This window comes from Vigna unguiculata, chromosome 4, assembly GCF_037176805.1.
Source record: "Vigna unguiculata cultivar grain cowpea cultivar isolate G323 ecotype 2 chromosome 4, ASM3717680v1, whole genome shotgun sequence".
In the NCBI taxonomy this organism is placed as follows: Eukaryota; Viridiplantae; Streptophyta; class Magnoliopsida; order Fabales; family Fabaceae; genus Vigna; species Vigna unguiculata.
The window spans coordinates 45,094,753-45,115,703 of NC_140795.1; the positions used below are offsets into that span (position 1 = coordinate 45,094,753).

Here is a 20,951-nt window from a genome sequence, read left to right on the forward strand (position 1 = left end):
AAAAGAGGGGATTTTGTGATTTTCTTTCTTTATACACCTAATCTTCATTTATAGTATAAAATTATATTCAAATTCACAATTGCATGCAAATTAAGAATTCTTTTTTCATTTCATTTTTGCTTTTTATAAAATTAAAAAAAATAAACATAAAATTGAATATTTTGATTTTATGAATTACAGAGTCATATAACACATGTTTTTGTTTTTTCAACGGACCCCACTCATGGAAATTACGATATTGCCCTTGGGTTCAGTAGTCCTTGATAATTATCTCATGGTGCTGCTAGAAAGAGAAAAGAAACATAAGAAACTGTTGTCTGTTTGTCTGTGGGACCCACACGGCTTTCAGTGCTATATATATCGTCAATGTGTGAAGTAAATAAAACAAGTGAGTTCATAGAGAGAAAGAACAGAGAAAAAGCTCTCAAATTTAACAAGATTTTGAGAGAAAAACTCTGCATGCAATTCAGTGAAGAAAGAGAGGATCAACCAGAGTCACACACATAAACATTGGTTTTCAAAATAGGAATTGGGTTTTGAGTTTTGATCCAAAAGGTTATTTTTTTAATTACTCTATTTATTTCTTTTAAGAGAATTATATGTGTTTGAGGCAAGAATTATCCACAAATTACTAACTTTTTTTCTTCCTTTGAGTCTGTGCATGTCAATTCTGCTATTATCGGTTCACTTGTTATTAGTGTTGGATAAAAAAATATATTTATTTATTTAACATATGCGTTAATAATGTTTTTGTAATAGTAACATATCTTCTAATATTTTCTCTGTTATTTTATTTTCCACAGATCCCATTGAGAAAAAGTGTTGAAGGATCTCAAGGTATAATTTACTCCATTTTTTACCCAAGTTTATTCCTTTATAGTTCATTTTTTTTTTGTGGATTTTAAGAAATTGTTTTAGATTTGATACTTGCATTTGAAAAGTGGTGAATCCTGAATTTGTTTGTGGCTTTTCTGTACAAAGTCATCACTCCAAATTGTTGTGTTTGTAAGGATTTGGTTTTTAAGAGGTTTTGAGAAAATAAAAAAAGTTTTGACAAAGGATTTGTCGCGTCATTTGCGAAACACATAAAAGAAAAACAATTAAGAGCATTTATTTTAGTTTTTGTCTTTTTATTCGTCTATTTTGATGTGTATGGAAACTGGAGTTGGTAAAAATAATTTTGTCATTTTGCTACTGGAATCATTTAATTTTATTGAGAGGAGGAATGAATTACAAGTCATGCATGGAGCCTCAGAAGGAAACACTTTTTTACCTTTTACTTTTTTTGCATGCGTCAAATCTTTTTACCCAAATTAGTTTAACGTTGTGAACACTTGTCTCACATTCATTTAATGTCAAAACACAGATTGAAAAGTTACCTTCACAGAAGTAACCTTGACCATTCTTGAAACAGTATAGAGAACACTATAAGGAACATAGAGAGAGTACTTGCATGTTTTTTTTCGAGAGAGTAAACGTTTCGTGACCTTTTGTAGGGTTTGAGATTGAGGGTTTGTTCAGAAACAACAACTTGAATTGTGGTTGGTGGTTGTGTAAGAGTTGTAGTTGATAGTTTTTCATAGAATCACTTGATTGATACCCAGTTTTTTGTGGTTGAGCCGCTTCTTTTCTTTTGCATGCATTAAGAAAAAGTGCTTTATCTTGTATTTATCTACTGTGATTCATCTCCCATTTGGTTTAGAACCTTCTCTGTGTATCTTGTTTGGTTATTTGTTTTTGTATGGATTAAGATTTTGATTTCTTGAACATGTTGTGACTTTTGTTGTTGTTGTTGTTGTTGGTAATAATCAGATTATCACTGCAACAAGGAGAAATGGAAGGTCGTGGTGAAATGGGTATGATGGGAGAGAGTTTTGATACGAGTAATTTGCTGGGGAGGATCAGGGATGATGACTATGAAAGTCGCTCTGAAAGTGATAATTTTGATGGTGGATCTGGTGATGAACAAGATGTTGGCGATGATCAACCACAAAGAAAGAAGAAGAAATATCACAGACACACTCCTCAACAGATTCAGGATCTTGAAGCGTATATACAAAATATTTCAAACGTAATTCATATCATTCATTAATTTTTGCGTTGGTGATTTTTGTGTGTTCATTTGTTTTGTTGTAGATTCTTTAAGGAGTGTCCTCATCCTGATGAGAAGCAAAGAACCGATCTCAGCAAGAGGCTTGGCTTGGAGAACAAGCAAGTGAAGTTCTGGTTTCAAAATCGACGAACCCAGATGAAGGTGAGTTGAAAAAGCATTAAAATCACTTGCATTTCTTGAGAATATTATAGTAAGAGAATCGATTTTGGTGAATCAGACACAATTGGAGAGGCACGAGAACATGGTTCTGAAGCAGGAGAATGACAAGCTTCGAGCTGAGAATGGTGTGATGAAGGAAGCTTTGGCCAATCCTATCTGCAACAACTGTGGTGGTCCAGCGATTCCTGGTCAGATTTCATTGGAGGAGCACCAGACAAGGATTGAAAATGCTCGATTGAAGGATGAACTGAACCGAATCTGCACACTAGCAAACAAGTTCCTGGGGAGGTCCCTTTCATCACTGGCGAGTCCTATTTCTCTGCCACCCACAAATTCTGGTCTTGACCTTGCTATTGGAAGAAATGGAATTGGTGGTTCAAGCAATTTTGGCATGCCCGTGCCAATAGGGTTTGATATGGGTGATGGAGCTCTAGGCTCTTCAGCTGCAATGGCAGGTATGGCTGCTCGAGCACCACTGGGAATGATGGGAAACGAAATCCATCTCGAAAGATCTATGCTCATAGACATTGCCATAAATGCTATGGATGAACTGGTTAAGATGGCTCGACAAGATAACCCTCTTTGGATCAAGAGTTCTGATGGTAGGAATGAAGTTCTAAACTTTGATGAATATGCAAGAATATTTCCTACTTTTGTTGGATCAAAACCTGCTGGGTATGTGTCTGAAGCCACAAGAGCAACTGGAGTTGTATTAGCCAGCAGCTTGGGCCTTGTGGAAACTTTCATGGATGTGGTATGCTGCCTAATTTCTCAGTGTCTAATTTCATAGGGTTTATTAAAAATTTTGAGCATTAACTCATTGTATTTGTTTATTTCAACAGGATCGATGGTCTGAGATGTTTTCATATATGGTGGCTAGTGCTTGCCCTTTGGATGTGTTATCTGGTGGCACAAACGGAACGAGAAATGGAGCTTTGCAAGTGGTATATATAATACATATGTGTCTACCTTGTGTTTGATGTTTTGCTAGCTTGGCTCAAACTAATTTGGAAATGTTTTTCAGATGTTAGCTGAACTTCAATTGCTTTCCCCACTGGTCCCTACTCGTCAAATGAGTTTGCTCAGGTTCTGCAAGCAACATGCTGAAGGTGTATGGGTTGTGGTCGATGTTTCCATTGATCTTATCCGTAATGGTTCCAGTTCGCATCCATCAATGAGTTGCAGGAGGCTTCCTTCTGGTGTTGTTATTCAGGATATGCCCAATGGTTTGTCCAAGGTAAGTTATCTTAGGCAAATTTATAGTATTTACTAGTACTAGGTTAGGTTGTTGCTAAGGTAATTAATTTCACTGTTGTAGATTACCTGGGTTGAACACACCCAGTATGATGAGAGTGTGATCCACCAACTTTGTCGTCCATTGGTTAGTTCTGGCATTGGCTTTGGTGCACAGAGATGGATTTCATCTCTCCTAAGACAGTGTGAATGCTTGGCAATCCTCATGACCCCTCCTGGTCCATCTGATGACCCTACAGGTATATTCCATGTTGTCACTGTCTCAAAAACATAACTTGTTCTTGATTAATCCGATGAAGTTGAACTTAAACAATATCCTTTATATTATACCAGTCCTTAGCCAATCAAATAGGAGAAGCGTGTTGAAGCTGGCGCAGCGCATGATTGAGTATTTCTGCTCAGGGATTTGTGCTTCATCTGCACGCAAGTGGGATGTTCTTCACGTTGGTAATATTGCTGATGACATGAAAATCATGGCTCGAAAAATTGTGGATGATTCAAATGAGGGTGCTGGAATTGTGTTGAGTGCTTCAACTACTATGTGGTTGCCAGTGCCTCGACAAAGGGTGTATGATTTCTTACGTAATGAACAGCTGAGAGGGGAATGGGACATACTGTCCAAAGGTGGTCCAATGAAAGAGATGGTCCATGTTCCTAAAGGGCAAGACCCTGGAAACTGTGTTTCCATTCTTCATGTAAGATTTCTAACACAACAAGATTGTTGTTGTTGTTGTTATGATGTATCATTTAGCGTTGTTTTTTATCTGTTTTTGTGTGTAGCATATTAACAATGAGAGCAATGTGCTGTTTCTACAAGAGTCATGGAATGATGCATCTGGCTCAATGGTGGTGTTTTCTCCAATCAACATGCAGTCTTTGAACATGATGATGAGCTGTGGAGATTCATCATTTGTGGGTCTTCGTCCTTCAGGATTTGTTGTTCTGCCAGATGACAACAATGAAGGTGGTAGCTGTTTGCTGACCGTTGGATTACAAATGCTGCAGAATGACAACCATTCAGCCAAGTTCACAATTGAGTCAGTTCAAACTGTTAATTCTCTCCTTTCATGCACCATTCAGAAGGTGAAGGAAACATTTGGAGTTTCATGAACAGTTTCCGTAGTTATAAGAACTTATTTCTATCTCAAAAAAAAGAACTTTTTTTTTTTTTTTTTTTTTTTTAATTTTCTTTGCAAAGAAAACATGGTACTTGTATTCTGGGTGCATGGAGTATTGTTCAAGAGTAGAGGAAGAATAGGTTGAGACAGAAAAAGGTAGAGTCAAGAACGAACCAACCTGAAAAAAAAGCAAGCTGTTGCTTTGTTTTTGTGGTGGTTCGGGTATTGACTCGTTTACTTTTGTCTTAACTTTTACATATCAGTTACTCATATGAACCCTTTTATTTCCATAAAATGCTAAACTTTGATGTTAAAACTTTACATCTTGAGTGTACTTGATATATTGCATGTGTTGCTTTGTTATTTTATGTGGTTTATATGATACCTAGTTTTGTTCCTAATTTTTTTATTTATTTTTGAGTGGTAATTTATTGAGATAATTGATTTTAAAAAAAAAACCCATTGAATTTTGTGAAGAATTATTTTTATGGAACTTTTTGACGTAAATAACAGTCGGTTGATTGAGGAATAACTTGAAGAAAAAGAAGATAATGTCATTATTTACATAGAAATCATCTTTAGTTGTTGATTGCATTCCTTTAATTAGCAAGAATTTCAGAATTTCAGACTTTTTGACTTTTTTTTCTTTGCTTTTTTTGGCATATATATATATTCTTTGCTTTTATCGGATAAGTTTAAAATAAATTGATATTCCATTAAAAAATATTTTGATTTTTTTCTAGCTAATAAGAAATAATATCTTAAACTTTTTGCTTTTTATTGTTTGCTTCATTTTTATTTCATAACCTGTCGAAATAAATATGCCAATGTGAACATTATTCTTACAACAATTTATACATAGAATCATGTCTTTTCCTAAAACATTATTCTCATTGCAGTATTTTTTATAATGAAATAAATTGTTGAGTACATTGTGCCAATGATGAATAAATTATAGTTTGTTTAAGCAGGGAGAAAAAAAAAAAATTTTAGTAGCTGTAATGATGTTTTAACGGACTGTTATTTAAGTTTTTGTATTGATATTATTTCATAAAAGTTTATTTATTTTAAAACTGACATTATCTTATCTAGGCCAAACCACATGATATTGTAACTGCAACCAGTTACAAGATGTTATTTAAATGATTATAAATAACATTAAATGAATGAATGCGAGTATTTGGTAGCACATTTTTAATGTATGAGCGAGTTTTCAATTTGAATTTCAATAAAATTTGCATTTGAAATTTACAAGACAGTAGATTGGAGTATTCTAACATTTTTGATTACGTTGTGTTAGACCCACGAATTTACTGTTGAAATTAGAAGAGATGAGTGAGTGAAGAAACGATAGTTATTATTTACGTCTATCGATCCTCTCTCATCCGATATATCGTCCATTTTAAAGTTGGATTTCGTCATAATTTTATTCTTAAAAGTGCTTTGAAAGATAGAAAAAGAAAAAAGTATTTAAACTGTCTTATATATTGATTTCTAAACGATATGAGACTATCGAATATGATATAAACAAAAGTAGATTATATGATTAGGTCTAAAAAATAATAAATTCCGTTAAGATATATTTTGGAAGACTCAGATACCATTTTAAGAAATAAATATTAAATTTAATTCAATTCTTCAAAATTTATTTGTAAAACTAAATTTATATCCACTTATTTATTTTATATATTGTAAATTGATTTTATCTATATGGACGTGAGGTCCAATAAATGTTAGATTAATATCTCATCCACAATCCTTAGGCATTTTGACTTTTGTTCTCAACATTATCATTTTTGTTACTCTTACAATTTATTTGACTTTTACTTCATATATGGAAATTACAATACTATTACCCTTTGGGTTTGATGGGATCGGTAATGAGTTACCTAAATAACCATGTACTAGCAAATCCATATTTTAGGATAAGAAAAAGGATCATCTAGAAAATTATTATTACTAGCAAATTCATATTTTAGGATAAGAAAATGGATTCTTTAAAAAAGTACTAGCAAATCCATATTTTAGTATAAGAATAGAGATCCTCTAGAAAAGTAAGATGTGTATGATCGTTCAACAATAGAGGCTATTGTACATGGTGGGAAAAAAGGTGCTTTAAACCACCGAATAGGTTGCTGCTTGGAAAGTCGAATACCCTCCAACTTTAGAGACAAAGCAGGCAGTGCAAACTTTAGACCTGACATGTTAGTAAGGTTAATCCGAGTATACTCCAGTAGTCTAGTCCAAATATAACCCATCGCATGAACCCTCATAGTGAGCATTAGTTACGTAAATAGGCAACGTGGAAACAAGAGGTTATAATATGATGACTAGCTGAAGACAAAGTCGAAGCGACTTCGGCACAAGAGCACAGAATGTCTCTGATAAATAGTAGTGAGTGGTATACAAATCTGAACTGGAAGATAGAATGGTAAAAGGAGAATTAAACTAATTAAGCACAGTTAACAAAACCTAAAACCAACTAAACACTGCAAACCCTAGGCCCATAAAGTTGGGTCCATTAAAGTAGTATAAAAAGCATTATTCACGAGGTAAAATGTATGCTATTTTTTACTATTCTTGTCATTCATGACACTGACTTGAGCGTCAAAATGACTTTGCGGGCTCCACCACCAGCAGGACCTCTCATCGCAAGAGTATATTTTGGCCGATATAACTTGTGTTTTGTAGTGAAGAAAGTGGACGTGTGCATTTGAAGGTTCATTGACCCCGATATAACTTGTGTTCGCGAGTATCTCTTTACTCTGCAGGAACAACTATCATTGTCCCCTTCATCTAAATACTATATCTATGAGTATTGAGGTTTTGGATGAGATCTTATTAAAATCCAAAGATTTCACTAACAAGACGTTAAGGTTGAGGAAAATCTTTTACTTAATGTTGTGTTCACTTGGAGGAGAGTGATTGAGAGAGAGTGAGTGGATGTGTTTGAGTTGATTTAAGAGTGAGATTTGTGTTGTTTTTTTTAAAGGATTTAGAAGTGATGTGAGTAGATTTAGAAGTAATTTTTGTGAAAGTTTGGGAAAGATTTGATTGATGTGATGGATTAAAAAATGTTTTATTAGAAGTAATAATCAAATTACCATTTAGCCCTTAGTTAAATTAGTGTTGTAAATTAATTTGTTAATTTTTTTAAACACATCAAACGAAGCAGCCATGGCGGAAGGGAGGAAGATCGGATCTGAAAAGGACACAAAACAAGTTGTATCCGATCCCATAGAAGGTATCCGATCCACACCACACTCGTATCCAATCCACAACCAAATGTATCCGATCCAAGCTGGCTGGGTTCGATCCACTCACGTATCTGATCCAAGCTCCCTGGATTCGATCCACTCACTCACGTATCTGATCCAAGCTCCCTGGATTCGATCCACTCACTCACGTATCCGATCCAAGTTGCTTGTATTCGATCCACTCACTCACGTATCCGATCTAGCACAATGGGATGCAATCTTTCACTCAGCATCTGGTTTTCTCCGCCACATGGGATCTGTTTTCTCTGCCACATGGCTGCAACTTCTCATGTTGCAGTGAGGATTGGTTGCATGGCACGTGAGAGAGATGAAAGAGGTAAATATGTAATACCCTAACCCATTCCCAGCAAATCATCGTGCTATACCCGCGATTTAAAATGTGATGGATTCCTCCCCATACTCACTCTACCATCTGCGCACATACCCTTAAGCGAACATCATATTCATTTTTATTTCTTTCCTCGCATTTCATCTCTCCTTAAAACGAACACAGTGTAAGGAATAAGAAGAAAAAAAGTTAGATATTTTTTCAATGATAAATCGAATGTGTTACTAATCGGAAAGATATTTTTTCCTACTCCCGACCCTCCTAAGCTAGAAAAAATATCAGCAACGTGCAATTTAAACAATAATATTTACCGATTAAAATTTAAGTTTTTCTTTTATTTGTAAAAGTTAAAACTTTCAAAAGAAAAGAAAATAGTGAAGGAAAGTATAGATTTGATTCATATACATGATTTTACTATTTTTAATATCTCATTTGTAAAAGTTAGAAGTGTAAAAATATATGGTTATTTTCCGAACATTGATGTGTGCCAAAGGATACTAGAATGAAAATTGAGGAGTTTCTGTACTGATATTTACTGATACAAAAATATATTGAATTCGAAGAACATTTTTTTTGATAATGGGGGCAGTCAGTTATCAAAGGTAACTATTTCAGAGATCCTAATGGTAATGTTACCAAAATTGAGTTTGAAAATACAAAGACGTTTGTTTGATGCCACTATTGACATGGTCAATCTTTATAAGTTGTAACGTGCTCATTTTCTTATCATTGTTCTTTTGGGTGATTGATTTTTCAGTTAAAATATTCAGTACACAATTGAAAGAGATAGAATATCTCATTTCAAGCATTATCCCTAATCCAATTTAACTACTTTGTTCAAGTTTTTTTTTTCCTCTTCACTGATAAGTTATCGATGAATAAGGTGAACATTTAATTTCATAATAAGTAAGATGACATTTAATAACTTTCTGTATAGGTTGATGTTAATAATGTATTTAAGTTATTTTGGGCTAATTGTATTTAGGGTGAAGAAGATTAAAATGGTTAACCATCAAGCCACAACAATTCTTTTACCAAGACCAAAAGTCAAAATGACATGATATTGGATGCATGGTAGCCAGAGTCCGTAGTTTTATCAGACAATGATACTATCTCTTCCATTGTTTATTTCGATCTTTTATGTGATTTAGTGTGGATCATTGATTAATATATTACTATTTTTTTAAGGGTTAAATATGTTTTTAGTCCCTTAACTTTCAGTAAATTTTGAAATTAGTCAATTTTGAAACTTTGAACCAATTTAGTCATTCATCTTTCAAAACACGTGAATTTAGTCATTTTAATCAAATTTTGTTATATTTATTCGATATTTCGTATGTATTTCAGGATTATATTTGAGTTGTTTATACTATTTGACACATTTTTACTTTAATGTTAAGTCAAATACTATTATGAAATGCACTTGAAATGTCAAATAAACTTAAGAAAATTTGATTAAAATGACTAAATTTACGTATTTCGAAAGATAAAAGACTAAATTGATCTAAAGTTTTGAAATGGACTAATTCCAAAATTCACTGCAAGTTAAGAGACCAAAAACATATTTAACTCTTTCTTTTAAAAATCAATAACCTATACTAAGCCACATCAGTTAAAAGAAATGAGAGTCAAAATATAATTTTTCTAAAAGATTTTCAAAGAGATAAGCAAAATTTCTGTTCTTTTTGGTAAAAGATTATATCCTTTTACTCTGTGCACTACTAGTACACAGGATAGAGAAACAGAATCTACGAAAGTGGATTTGTGTAGTAAATGAAAATAAAAGTAATTTTTTTATTCTATTGTAAGACAATCTTACCTCATTCTTAGTAGTAAATATCAATAACCCTCCATTTTATAGAGAAACATCACTCAAAGATTTCATAGCTTATTATGATGACAAAGGACTTGAGGGAAATTCAGCTCTAAACCATTTTATGATAACACAGTAAATATGAAGTGTAAGTCTGATTATTCATTGGTTTTAACAATCACTTCCTTTTTAGTTATATCATATCTAAATATGATGACTATTTTGCATGTCATTGAACATGGAATCCAACATTCCAAAAAGAGTAACCACAATCTAACATCAACACATGCACACATTTGATGTTTGTAGTATTTTGATCATTTTCAAGCACATTAATTATGATATTAAACATGAAATTCATAAACTTCCTTTTCAAACATTGAGGAGATTCCATGTGCCTGATAAAGTTATTGCACTGAAATGTTGTTTTGATTTACATTAGAATTAGGTTGATTAGTGTGAAGTATGGAAAGAAGAAAGGGATCATGATTGAATAAACTAATATAAGTAGTTAATTTTTAGTAACTACAACTAAAAACTTAGTTCATAGTTCAATGCTAATAGTTATAAAGAAAAGTAACTACAATTAAAGAATGATTACTTCATAAAGGTAATTGACTCTTATTTTATGCAGAAATCATGAACGAAACATGTTACTTTGTAACTTCAAATCAGAATACTTCCTTAAAAATTAACATTCCATATATTCAACTTGCTTCATCATTGATTTTACATATATTTTAAGATCCGTAATTCTATTTAATACATTTAAATTAAAAATCTTCATAGATTGTTATCATAAAGTAAAGACAAGAAAATTGTTTACGTTTGAATAATGAATCTTGTGACCTTACATTGGTTAAACGTTTCATTCATGAAAATTTGATTGAGCAATATTGCTGATTTTTCAACCAGCATTTATTTTGTACTTTTTCTCCGATGATGTCTTTGATTGAATTATCTAGTCAGAATTTGTGTCTTGGAGCATCAGCCTTTTTGTTTTAAGCAACTTTAATCCTTCAAAAACCCCACTCACACATCTTATTTAGACTTTTATAGTTTTTGTTACAACAATGTTTGATTAAAAAAGTTGTTTGTCTTTGTCAAGTGAGTGGGTGATGAACACAGTATGCATTACTATCACTAAACGTAAGCAGTAATAAATAATTCAAACGTGGTTTTCTACATTCTTTTTCTCATCACTTTTTCATCCTCCAATCTCTATTTATTCCAAATTTCCTCATCTAATCAATCATCATCTTCTTCTTCTTCATTAGTCCTTTGCTACACAAAGACATCAAAGACTCATCTTCGTCCTTCCACAAAACAGATTCATCATATTCTTCAGGTAAGAACACTGAAATGTTAGTGATGGTATATATATATACACTAAACTTTGGTAAACTTTGGTGTTCGCAGTTAAAACTTTACTTCTTGAGTGTATTTGATGTTGCATGTGCTGCTTTGTTACTTTATGTGGTTTACATGATACCTAGTTTTGTTCCTACATTTTTAATTTTTGAGTTAAATATAGTGAAATTTGGAATTAGTCAATTTCGAAACTTTAGACCACTTTAGTCCTCCATTTCCCGAAATACGTGAATTTAGTCATTTTAATCAAATTTTGTTAGATTTATTTGATATTTCGTATGCATCTCACTCAGGATTGTACTTGAGTTGTTTATATTGTTTAACACATTTTTACTTTAATGTTAAGTCAAATACTAGTATAAAACGTGCTTGAAATGTCAAATAAACTTAATAAAATTTGATTAAAAGAACTAAATCCACTTATTTTGAAAGATGAAAGACTAAATTGATACAAAATTACATATTTAACCCTAATTTTTTTAAAGTTAGTAATTTACTTATATAAGGTGTTCATTTAAAGAAATCCTATTGAATTTTGTGAAGAACAATGTTATTTGTTAACTTTTTCACGTAAATTACAGTTGGTTGATTGAGGAATAACTTGAAGAAGAAGATAATGTTATTATTTACATAGAAATGACCCTTAGTTGTTGGTTGCATTCCTTTTAGCAAGAATTTCAGACTTTATGACTTCTTTTGCTTTGTTTTTTTTTTGGCATGTATATATCCTTTGCTTTTATCTGAAAATTTTTAAAAAAATATATTTTGAATTTTTCTAATAAATAATATATCTTAAACTTTTTGCGTTTTATTATTTGCTTCATGTTTACTTCATGACCTGTCTAAATAAATATGCCAATGTGAACATTATTCTCACAAGAATTTATACATAGGTAGAAACGTGTACATCTTTGCCTAAAATATTATTCTTTCTTGTAATGAAATGTCTAATTCTACACATTGTTGAGTACATTGGCCTATTATGAATAAATTAGAGATATAATAAAACTATAAGGCATACAATTATTTTATATATTATAGTTTGTTTAAAGGGGGAGAAGAAAATATATTTTAGTAGCTGTAATTATGATTTAATGGATTGTTATTTATTTTTTTGTATTGATATTATCTCATAAAAGTTTATTTATGTTAAGACTGACATCATCTTATCAGGCCAGCCACATGATATTGTAACTGCAACAAGTTACAAGATGTTATTAAATGATTATAAATACAATTAAATGAATGAATGGGAGTTTTTATTAGCACATTTTTTATGTAATTGTGACTGTATTTTCAAATTGAATGTCCATAAAATTTGGATTTGAAATTCTTTGACTAGTGAATTTACAAGACTCAGAAAATTGGAGTATGGATGAGATGTGGGTTTGTGGTGTAATCTAATCTCTTCGTTAGCGTGTGTTTGGTTTTTCCGAAAAGCAGATATTTCCTATATATATATATATATATATATATATATATATATATATATATATATATATATATATATATATATATATATATATATATATATATATATTTTACATTTGTCTTATAATAAACAACAAGTTTTATTTAATTAAAAGAATTTCAAGTCTAATTTAAACTAAAAAATCAATTTATAAGATGAAGTTCATATTTAAATGCCGAGGTGGACTTCTAACACTTTACATCTTTTTTCTTATACAACCAAACATTTATCTTTAACACTATCTTTTTGTTACTTTTATAATTTTTTTGTCTTTAACAATACTACTATTTTCTTTTAAGTTTGATAGGATAAATAACGAGCTATCCAAATAAACATGTGCTAGCAAATCCATATGTTAGGATCAAAATAGGAATCCAATAAAAAAGTAAAAGTGTATGCTCATTCAACAACTTGGGCTATCATTGTTCGCTTCATCTGAATACTCTACCTTTCTAAAACAACAATAATTAGTTATTTCTTATATATAGAACAGGTAAAACTTGTATTTTCTACTCGTTTCTTGATATGGCAACCATAGAGTCAGAGAATAGTAAGGATTCCTCTTATGATAGAATAGCTGAAGTCAAGGCCTTTGATGAAACAAAACTTGGGGTGAAAGGGTTGTTGGATTCTGGGATCACAAAGATCCCACGAATGTTCTATCATGCCAAGGTGAACGACAACACTGAAACCACACCAAATGACTTAAAGTTTAATGTCCCCATCATTGACCTAAAAGACATAGACACAAACTCATCACTCCGTGTTAAAGCACTTGACAAGGTCAGAAGGGCATGCAAGGAATGGGGATTTTTCCAAGTAGTGAATCATGGTATTGGTGTTGAGGTTTTGGATGAGATGTTATGTGGAATTCAAAGATTTCATGAACAAGATGCTGAAGTGAGGAAAACCTTTTACTCAAGGGATCGAAGTAAGAAAGTTAGATATTTCTCTAATGGTAGCCTTTTTAGAGACCCTGCTGCTAACTGGAGGGACTCAATTGCATTTTTTTCATCTCCGGACCCTCCTAATCCAGAAGAAATACCAGCAGTGTGCAGGTAATTAAGTAATACTAATTTTGAGTGTAATTATTTCAATAGTTTATAATCCAAGTCACTTGTACAATTCTCTTTTCGACACTATCAAATTTATGTAGACTTTTTCAATTGTCTATGATGTAATAATCATGTATTTGCAGAGATATTGTGGTTGAATATACAGATAAAATAAGGGCATTTGGCTTAACAATGTTTGAGTTATTCTCAGAGGCTTTAGGCCTTCCTACTTCTTACCTGAATGAATTGGACTCTATAAAAGGAGAATTCCATTTGTGTCACTACTATCCACCATGCCCTGAACCTGAATTAACTATGGGTACTTCAAAGCACACTGATATTAGCTTCATGACAATTCTTCTGCAAGACCATATCGGTGGTCTTGAAGTTCTTCATGAGAATCAATGGGTTGATGTTCATCCTGTGCATGGATCACTTGTTATAAACATCGGGGATCTTTTACAGGTAATAGCTATAAACACATGCATATCTTTCTTAGTTTCCCTTTGTGTTTCTAGTAACCTTCTTTGTATTAGTCCAAACCATTTTAACTGCTTTTCTTTCATATTTTCTTTAATAGGAGTGACACCAATATCTCATGGTACACAATCATTTCATTTTGGTATAGTATAGTCCAACATGCAACGTAACCATAATACTTTCTTTTACACTTGCACAAATACTTTGAGCGTTTTGACTAAATTATTGTTTAGAACTCATAAGAAATGTTTGTCTTTGAAGTCTTGGTGTTTCTACCATCTAGTGTTATGATTTATCAAAATAAAAATATGTAGCATAAGCAACTTTGATTGTTATATTTTATCAGTCTCCTTGTTGATGCAGCTTTTGACAAACGACATGTTTATCAGTGTCTATCATCGAGTCTTATCAAGGGATGTAGGACCTAGAATTTCAGTAGCAAGCTTCTTTACAAGCTCATTTCCAGAGTATGTATCAAAGGTTGTTGGTCCAATTAAAGAACTGTTATCAGAAGAGAATCCACCAATCTATAGGGACACTACTATAAAAGATGTTGCAGCCCATTATCACAAGAAAGGCCTTGATGGAAATCGTTCCTTGGACCCCTTTAGGTTGTGTAGTGATTGAGAATTCTATTGGAACAACTTTGAAACTCTCGTAGCACATTTGACTTTAGTGTGTATTTTATCACAATTAACTTGTGTCTACAATTATGATATATATTTTCAATATCTTGTGAATTTTAAATAAATAACATCAAGCTCTAGAAATAGAAAAAGGTTAATTCTCCCTTTAAATATTTGTATTGCACAAGATAAGACAAATATGTAATTTCTATATTATGATAATGTAACATAAACTGTTGATATATTATATTTTTAGAGTGTTTATAATTTTTTTTAAACTTAATAATTATGTCGACCAACCCTAAACTCTAAACTTATAATCGTTAAATATCATCTGAAATTATTTTTTTTAGTAGTAAAATTTATTGATAAATTTAAACGAATATGTGAATTAAGAAGTTTTTATAAGCATATTTTATAATACTATGGTTATGGTGGAAAATTTAGATAGAAAGATGGAATGATTACTTTATAAAAGGTAATGGACTCGTATTTTTTTTAGGAATCATCAAAGAAACATATTACTTTATAACTTCAAATCAAAATACTTCCTTAAAAATAAACATTCCATATATTCAATTTGCATCATCGTTGATTTTACATATATTTTAATATCCGTAATTTTATTTAATATATTTAAATTAGAAATCATCTTAGATTATTATCATAAGTAAAAGACAACCCATAAAAAGTAAAAAATTGTTTACGTTTGAATAATGAATCATGTGATCTTATAATATGTAATCTGAATATAATTTAGGTTAAACGTCTCATTCATGAAAATTGAATTGAACAATATTGCTTATTTTTCAGCCAACTTTTGTACTTTTGTCTCTGCTGATGCATATGATTGAATCATCTGGCCAGAATTTATCTCTTGGAGCGTCACCATCTTTGTTTTAAGCAACTCTAATTCATCAAAACAAACCCCACTTACACATACTTCTATTGTTTTTCTACGATGTTACATTAAAAAAGTTTATTGTCTTTGTCAAGTGGTTGATGAAAACATTATGTATTACCGTCACTAAACGTAAACAGTAACAAATAATTCAAACGTAGTTTTTTCTACATTCTTTTCTCATCACTTCTTCGTCCTCCAATCTCCATTTTTCATTCCAAAATCAATCATCATCTTCTTCTCCACTACTCCTTTTCTGCATAAAGACATCAAAGACTCATCTTCATCCTTCCACCAAAGATTCATCGTATTCGTCAGGTAAGAGCAGTGAATTACAATATATAACATAGAATCACAAATTAGAACGTAGAAAACACATACATCCCCTGCACTGTACAAATTCTATTACTCATCTTCTTCATCATTCATTTCTTGTTTCTTATTCAATTTTATTCCAAACATTACAGAGGAGGAGGAGAATCTCTTAATTTTCTTCCTTCACTATGTTAATTCATAACTACTTGAGAATAATATTCAGGACTTCAATAAACACTTCAACCTCTCCAACAACAACACATGAACCTTCAACTTTCCAAGTCTCAATCAACCTATCAAGCACACCCTAACCTTTATTGCTATAATTTTCTTTCACCTAGAACAAAATCCTTCACCCAATTTCTAACAATTTCACGCGTACAACAAAGAGGGGGTAGAAGATTGGATACCGAACGAAAAGTGAGGCATCGAGACACACCGTGATGGAGACGCAATAGAGCCTCTCTGTCTTTGATTTGTTGTGAACTTATAGGGTAGCAGAGAAACAGGTGGAACTACGCGCAGGTGAATCGCAGTGACAGCGACTGTGGTTGTCGCTGTTGATGATCTAATCGTGGCGGTGACGCAGGAATTCGAGATTGGCCGTTTGGTGGTGTCGCCGGAGATGTAGAGGAGGAGTTTCGTGAGTTGAAGGGGGTAAAAAGCAAAGGTTCGTGTGATGATGGCGGCAGCTCTAGCTCCGATTGACGTCACCGGATACACCCTGACCGGCTGTGAGAAGCGCAACCATGCTGGACCTGGAAGAAGGAAGAAACCCATGTCGGCGACGTTCGCAGCTCCGGTCTCCTCGAGGTGAGGTTGCAGTGCCCTGTTTTCACGGTTTGAAGATCTGAAAGAAGGAAGAGGTGCGGCGACGACGCCGGCAAGGTTTTCCGGTGACCACTGGTGCCGCCGCCGATGATTCTAGCGAACTGGAGTAGGGACGATGGCTGCCCCTGGATGCTGGTGTTGGGGTTTCGTGAGGCCAAAGGAGATGGGGGTGGAGGTGCGCGATTCCTCGGGTCAACGGCGTGGCAACGGCCAGGCGGAGGAGATGCTCGGCAGAAGTGGGTAGCGGCTGCCGGAGAGATGAAATGTGTGGAAACCAAGGAATGGATAAGAGAGGAGGAGGCCTCTCTCTCAGGCCCGAAGAATGAGCTTGGTGTATTTGGGCCTGGGAAAATTTGATTTTTACACCTACCAACTGATGTTTTGCACCTTCATATTGGTTAGGTCTTTTTATGTTTATTTCCGATACCTAATTTTTTATACACACACCTCCATAATCTTATTTTTAGTTTTACCCTCACTTAAAATTTTACATTCTAAGTAAAAATAATAAAGAAATAATAATAATAATATTCATCCTTTTCAGAAATTGATTGCAACATTGAAGTATCAAACAAAGTTTTGGATCGAATAACTCAATAAGGTAAGGAAAGTTTATTAATTTTATAAATTCTAAATATTGACATATTTTATGATTTTTGATTTGACTTGACTGAATTAGTTGTTTTATGAATTGTTGTGTATGTATTTGTTTGTATGATATTTTTTACTGAAATGTTAGTAATGATGAGGATGACAAATATATATTTGATAATGAATTATATATGCATAAATGATGATTAAGTTGATTGAGTTGTTATGTTGATAAAAAAAGCTAGTTATGATGGTTTGATGATTATTCGATATTAACTGTTTTGAAATTTAAGTTGTGTGCCTAAGAAATAACTAAAAATCTTGAATTGGTATAAATTGGGTAAATTGTATGAATATGCTCATTTATGAGGTGAAATGTCATATTATATAGTGTAGTGTATACATTGATGTAGGAATTTCAGCGTGAAGTCATCCTCACTATACTAATTTCTCATATTCATATAAAGAATGAGGTTTAGGTGGTGAGAGTCAAAGGAAGTTCCTTCAATTCTTTTGTGGTGTTTTGGTACCCACCTACAAATCACTCAAATGCATTATGTGTGAGCAAATGACTAGGTAGATGTATCTGTATAGGATAATGAGGAACATCAGTGAGACTGAAAAGTATGAGAATGGTAGATTAGGATTAAGGATATATGTATAAATATAAGTGTATTTAAGGGATCCTCCTAGAATTGTAATATCTATATTTCTTCTAGAATATTTTAACTTAATGTTTTGCAAAATTATGCATACATAGTATATAGATTTACACTTATGTACTGATGGTTATTATTTTAGTAACGACTCTAATCAGTATAATTATTTACTGATTTGATTCGTTACAACTATAAATTCCCTTTAGGTTTGATAGGATAAGTAAAGAGTTACCCGAATAACCATGTGCTAGCAAATCCATATTTTAGTATCAAAATAGGGATCCGCTAGAAAAGTAAAATGTGTTTGGTCGTTCAACAATGGGGGTTATCACTGTCCCCCTTAATCTAAACACTTTATCTTTCGAACATAATAGTAACTAGTTATTTCTTATATGTACCACAGGTAACATTTATACTTTCTAAAAGTTTCTTGGTATGGCAACCATAGAGTCAGAGAATAGTAAGGATTCCTCTTATGATAGAATAGTTGAAGTCAAGGCCTTTGATGAAACAAAACTTGGGGTGAAAGGGTTGTTGGATTCTGGGATCACAAAGATCCCACGAATGTTCTATCATGCAAAGGTGAATGACAACAATAAAACCACACCAAATGACTTAATGTTTAATGTCCCCATTATAGACCTGAAAGACATAGACACAAACTCATCCATTCGTGTTGAAGCACTTGACAAGATTAGAAGGGCAAGCAAGGAGTGGGGATTTTTCCAGGTAGTGAATCATGGTATTGGTGTTGAGGTTTTGGATGAGATGTTATGTGGCATTCGAAGGTTCCATGAACAAGATGCTGAGGTGAGGAAAACCTTTTACTCAAGGGATCAGAGTAAGAAATTTAGATATTTCTCCAATGGTAGCCTTTTTACAAACCCTGCTGCTAATTGGAGGGACTCAATTGCCTTTTTTTCATCTTCGGACCCTCCTAATCTAGAAGAAATACCAGCAGTGTGCAGGTACGTAAGTAATACTAATTTTGAATGTAATTATTTCAATAGTTTATAACCCAAGTCACTTGTACAATTCTTTTTTCGACACTATCAAATTTATGTAGACTTTTTCAATTGTCTATGATGTAATAATCATGTATTTGCAGAGATATTGTGGTTGAATATACAGATAAAATAAGGGCATTTGGCTTAACAATGTTTGAGTTATTCTCAGAGGCTTTAGGCCTTCCAACTTCTTACCTGAATGAATTGGACTCTATAAAAGGAGAATTTCATTTGTGTCACTACTATCCACCATGCCCTGAACCTGAATTAACTATGGGTACTTCAAAGCACACTGATATTAGCTTCATGACAATTCTTCTGCAAGACCAGATTGGTGGTCTTGAAGTTCTTCATGAGAATCAGTGGGTTGATGTTCATCCAGTGCATGGATCACTTGTTATAAACATTGGGGATCTTCTGCAGGTAAGAGCTGTAAACACATGCACATTTTTCTTGGTTTCCCATGACGTTTCTAGTGACCTTCTATGCATGTCTCCAAATCATTTTAACTATTATTCTCTCATATTTTCTTTAATTGGAGTGACACCAATATCTCACACTACACAATTGTTTCGTTTGTCTTTAATGTCAATGATCCTCACATATTTTTTCTGTGGTCCCTGTAAAATCCAATATTTACTATGGTATAGTATAGTCCAAATGCAACAAAACCATGACATTTCCTATTACTCATGCACAAAAATTTTGAGCCTTTTGACTAGATTATTGTCTATAATTCATAACAAGTGTTTGATCTTTGAAATCTTTGTGTTTCTGCCATATATTGTTATGATTTGTCATGTAAAAATTTGTAACATAAGCAACTTTGATGGTAATATTTTATCACCCTCCATCTTGTTGATACAGCTTCTGACAAATGATATGTTCGTTAGCGTGTATCATCGGGTCCTATCGAAGGATATCGGGCCCAGAATTTCAGTAGCAAGCTTCTTTAAAAGCCCATTTTCAAAAAATGCATCAACGATTGTTGGTCCAATAAAAGAATTGTTATCAAAAGACAATCCACCAATATATAGGGACACTACTATAGAAGATGTTACAGCTCACTATTTTAAGAAAGGCCTTGATGGAAATTCTTCCTTACATCCTTTTAGGTTACGCAATGGTTGAGAATTCTACCGTGGCGACTTTGGTTCATTTGGAGCACCCTTGCCTTTAGTGTGTATTTTATCACGGTTAACTTGTGCCTATGACTTGGATAATTTCAATTTATTGTGAATTTTAAGTAAACAACATCAAGCTCCATAGGCAAAACAAGGTAATTCTTCCCTTAAGTATTTGTATTGCACAAGAGCAAATAAGCTTGTAGTTTATGTATTATGATAATGTAACATAAACTGTTGAGTGATATTATTCTCATAGTACTTATAAATCTTCTTTTATGTAAGCTTTTTTTTACCAACAGAAATTATAATAATTATGCCAACATAGGAGTTATCAACGTTAAGATATTGAATATATTCAGAAATTGTGTATTTAATAGTCAAATTTGTGGATGAGTTTAAACGATATGTGAATTAGGAATTTTTCATAAGTATAATGTGTAATACCATTATGGTG

General features: G+C 32.7%; 3 protein-coding genes across 5 annotated transcripts; all 3 read left to right on the forward strand.

Moving 5' to 3' along the window:
- The first annotated feature begins 409 nt into the window (after window positions 1-409).
- LOC114182566 (homeobox-leucine zipper protein HDG1-like) lies at window positions 410-4,990 on the forward strand. Its single transcript, XM_028069453.2, has 10 exons — window positions 410-555; window positions 804-837; window positions 1,813-2,049; window positions 2,137-2,254; window positions 2,331-3,026; window positions 3,115-3,216; window positions 3,297-3,509; window positions 3,591-3,765; window positions 3,860-4,221; window positions 4,307-4,990. Exons 3-10 carry the CDS (start codon window positions 1,835-1,837, stop codon window positions 4,634-4,636), a joined length of 2,211 nt encoding a protein of 736 aa, XP_027925254.1. The 5' UTR covers window positions 410-555; window positions 804-837; window positions 1,813-1,834; the 3' UTR covers window positions 4,637-4,990.
- A 6,297-nt stretch (window positions 4,991-11,287) lies between these two features.
- LOC114181687 (1-aminocyclopropane-1-carboxylate oxidase homolog 1-like) lies at window positions 11,288-15,162 on the forward strand. Of its 2 annotated transcripts, none has more exons than XM_028068209.2 (4): window positions 11,288-11,411; window positions 13,394-13,963; window positions 14,104-14,425; window positions 14,804-15,162. In XM_028068209.2, exons 2-4 carry the CDS (start codon window positions 13,431-13,433, stop codon window positions 15,065-15,067), a joined length of 1,119 nt encoding a protein of 372 aa, XP_027924010.1. In that variant the 5' UTR covers window positions 11,288-11,411; window positions 13,394-13,430; the 3' UTR covers window positions 15,068-15,162. The 2 variants fall into 2 exon arrangements, with proteins under 2 accessions (XP_027924010.1, XP_027924011.1); XM_028068210.2 differs by having other exon boundaries at window positions 13,399-13,963.
- Window positions 15,163-16,095: 933 nt separating this feature from the next.
- LOC114182113 (1-aminocyclopropane-1-carboxylate oxidase homolog 1-like) lies at window positions 16,096-20,778 on the forward strand. 2 transcript variants are annotated; one of them, XM_028068883.2, is made up of 5 exons: window positions 16,096-16,285; window positions 17,658-17,714; window positions 18,767-19,331; window positions 19,472-19,793; window positions 20,238-20,778. In XM_028068883.2, exons 3-5 carry the CDS (start codon window positions 18,799-18,801, stop codon window positions 20,499-20,501), a joined length of 1,119 nt encoding a protein of 372 aa, XP_027924684.1. In that variant the 5' UTR covers window positions 16,096-16,285; window positions 17,658-17,714; window positions 18,767-18,798; the 3' UTR covers window positions 20,502-20,778. The 2 variants fall into 2 exon arrangements, with proteins under 2 accessions (XP_027924684.1, XP_027924687.1); XM_028068886.2 differs by lacking the exon at window positions 17,658-17,714 and having other exon boundaries at window positions 16,113-16,285.
- The last annotated feature ends 173 nt before the right edge of the window (window positions 20,779-20,951 follow it).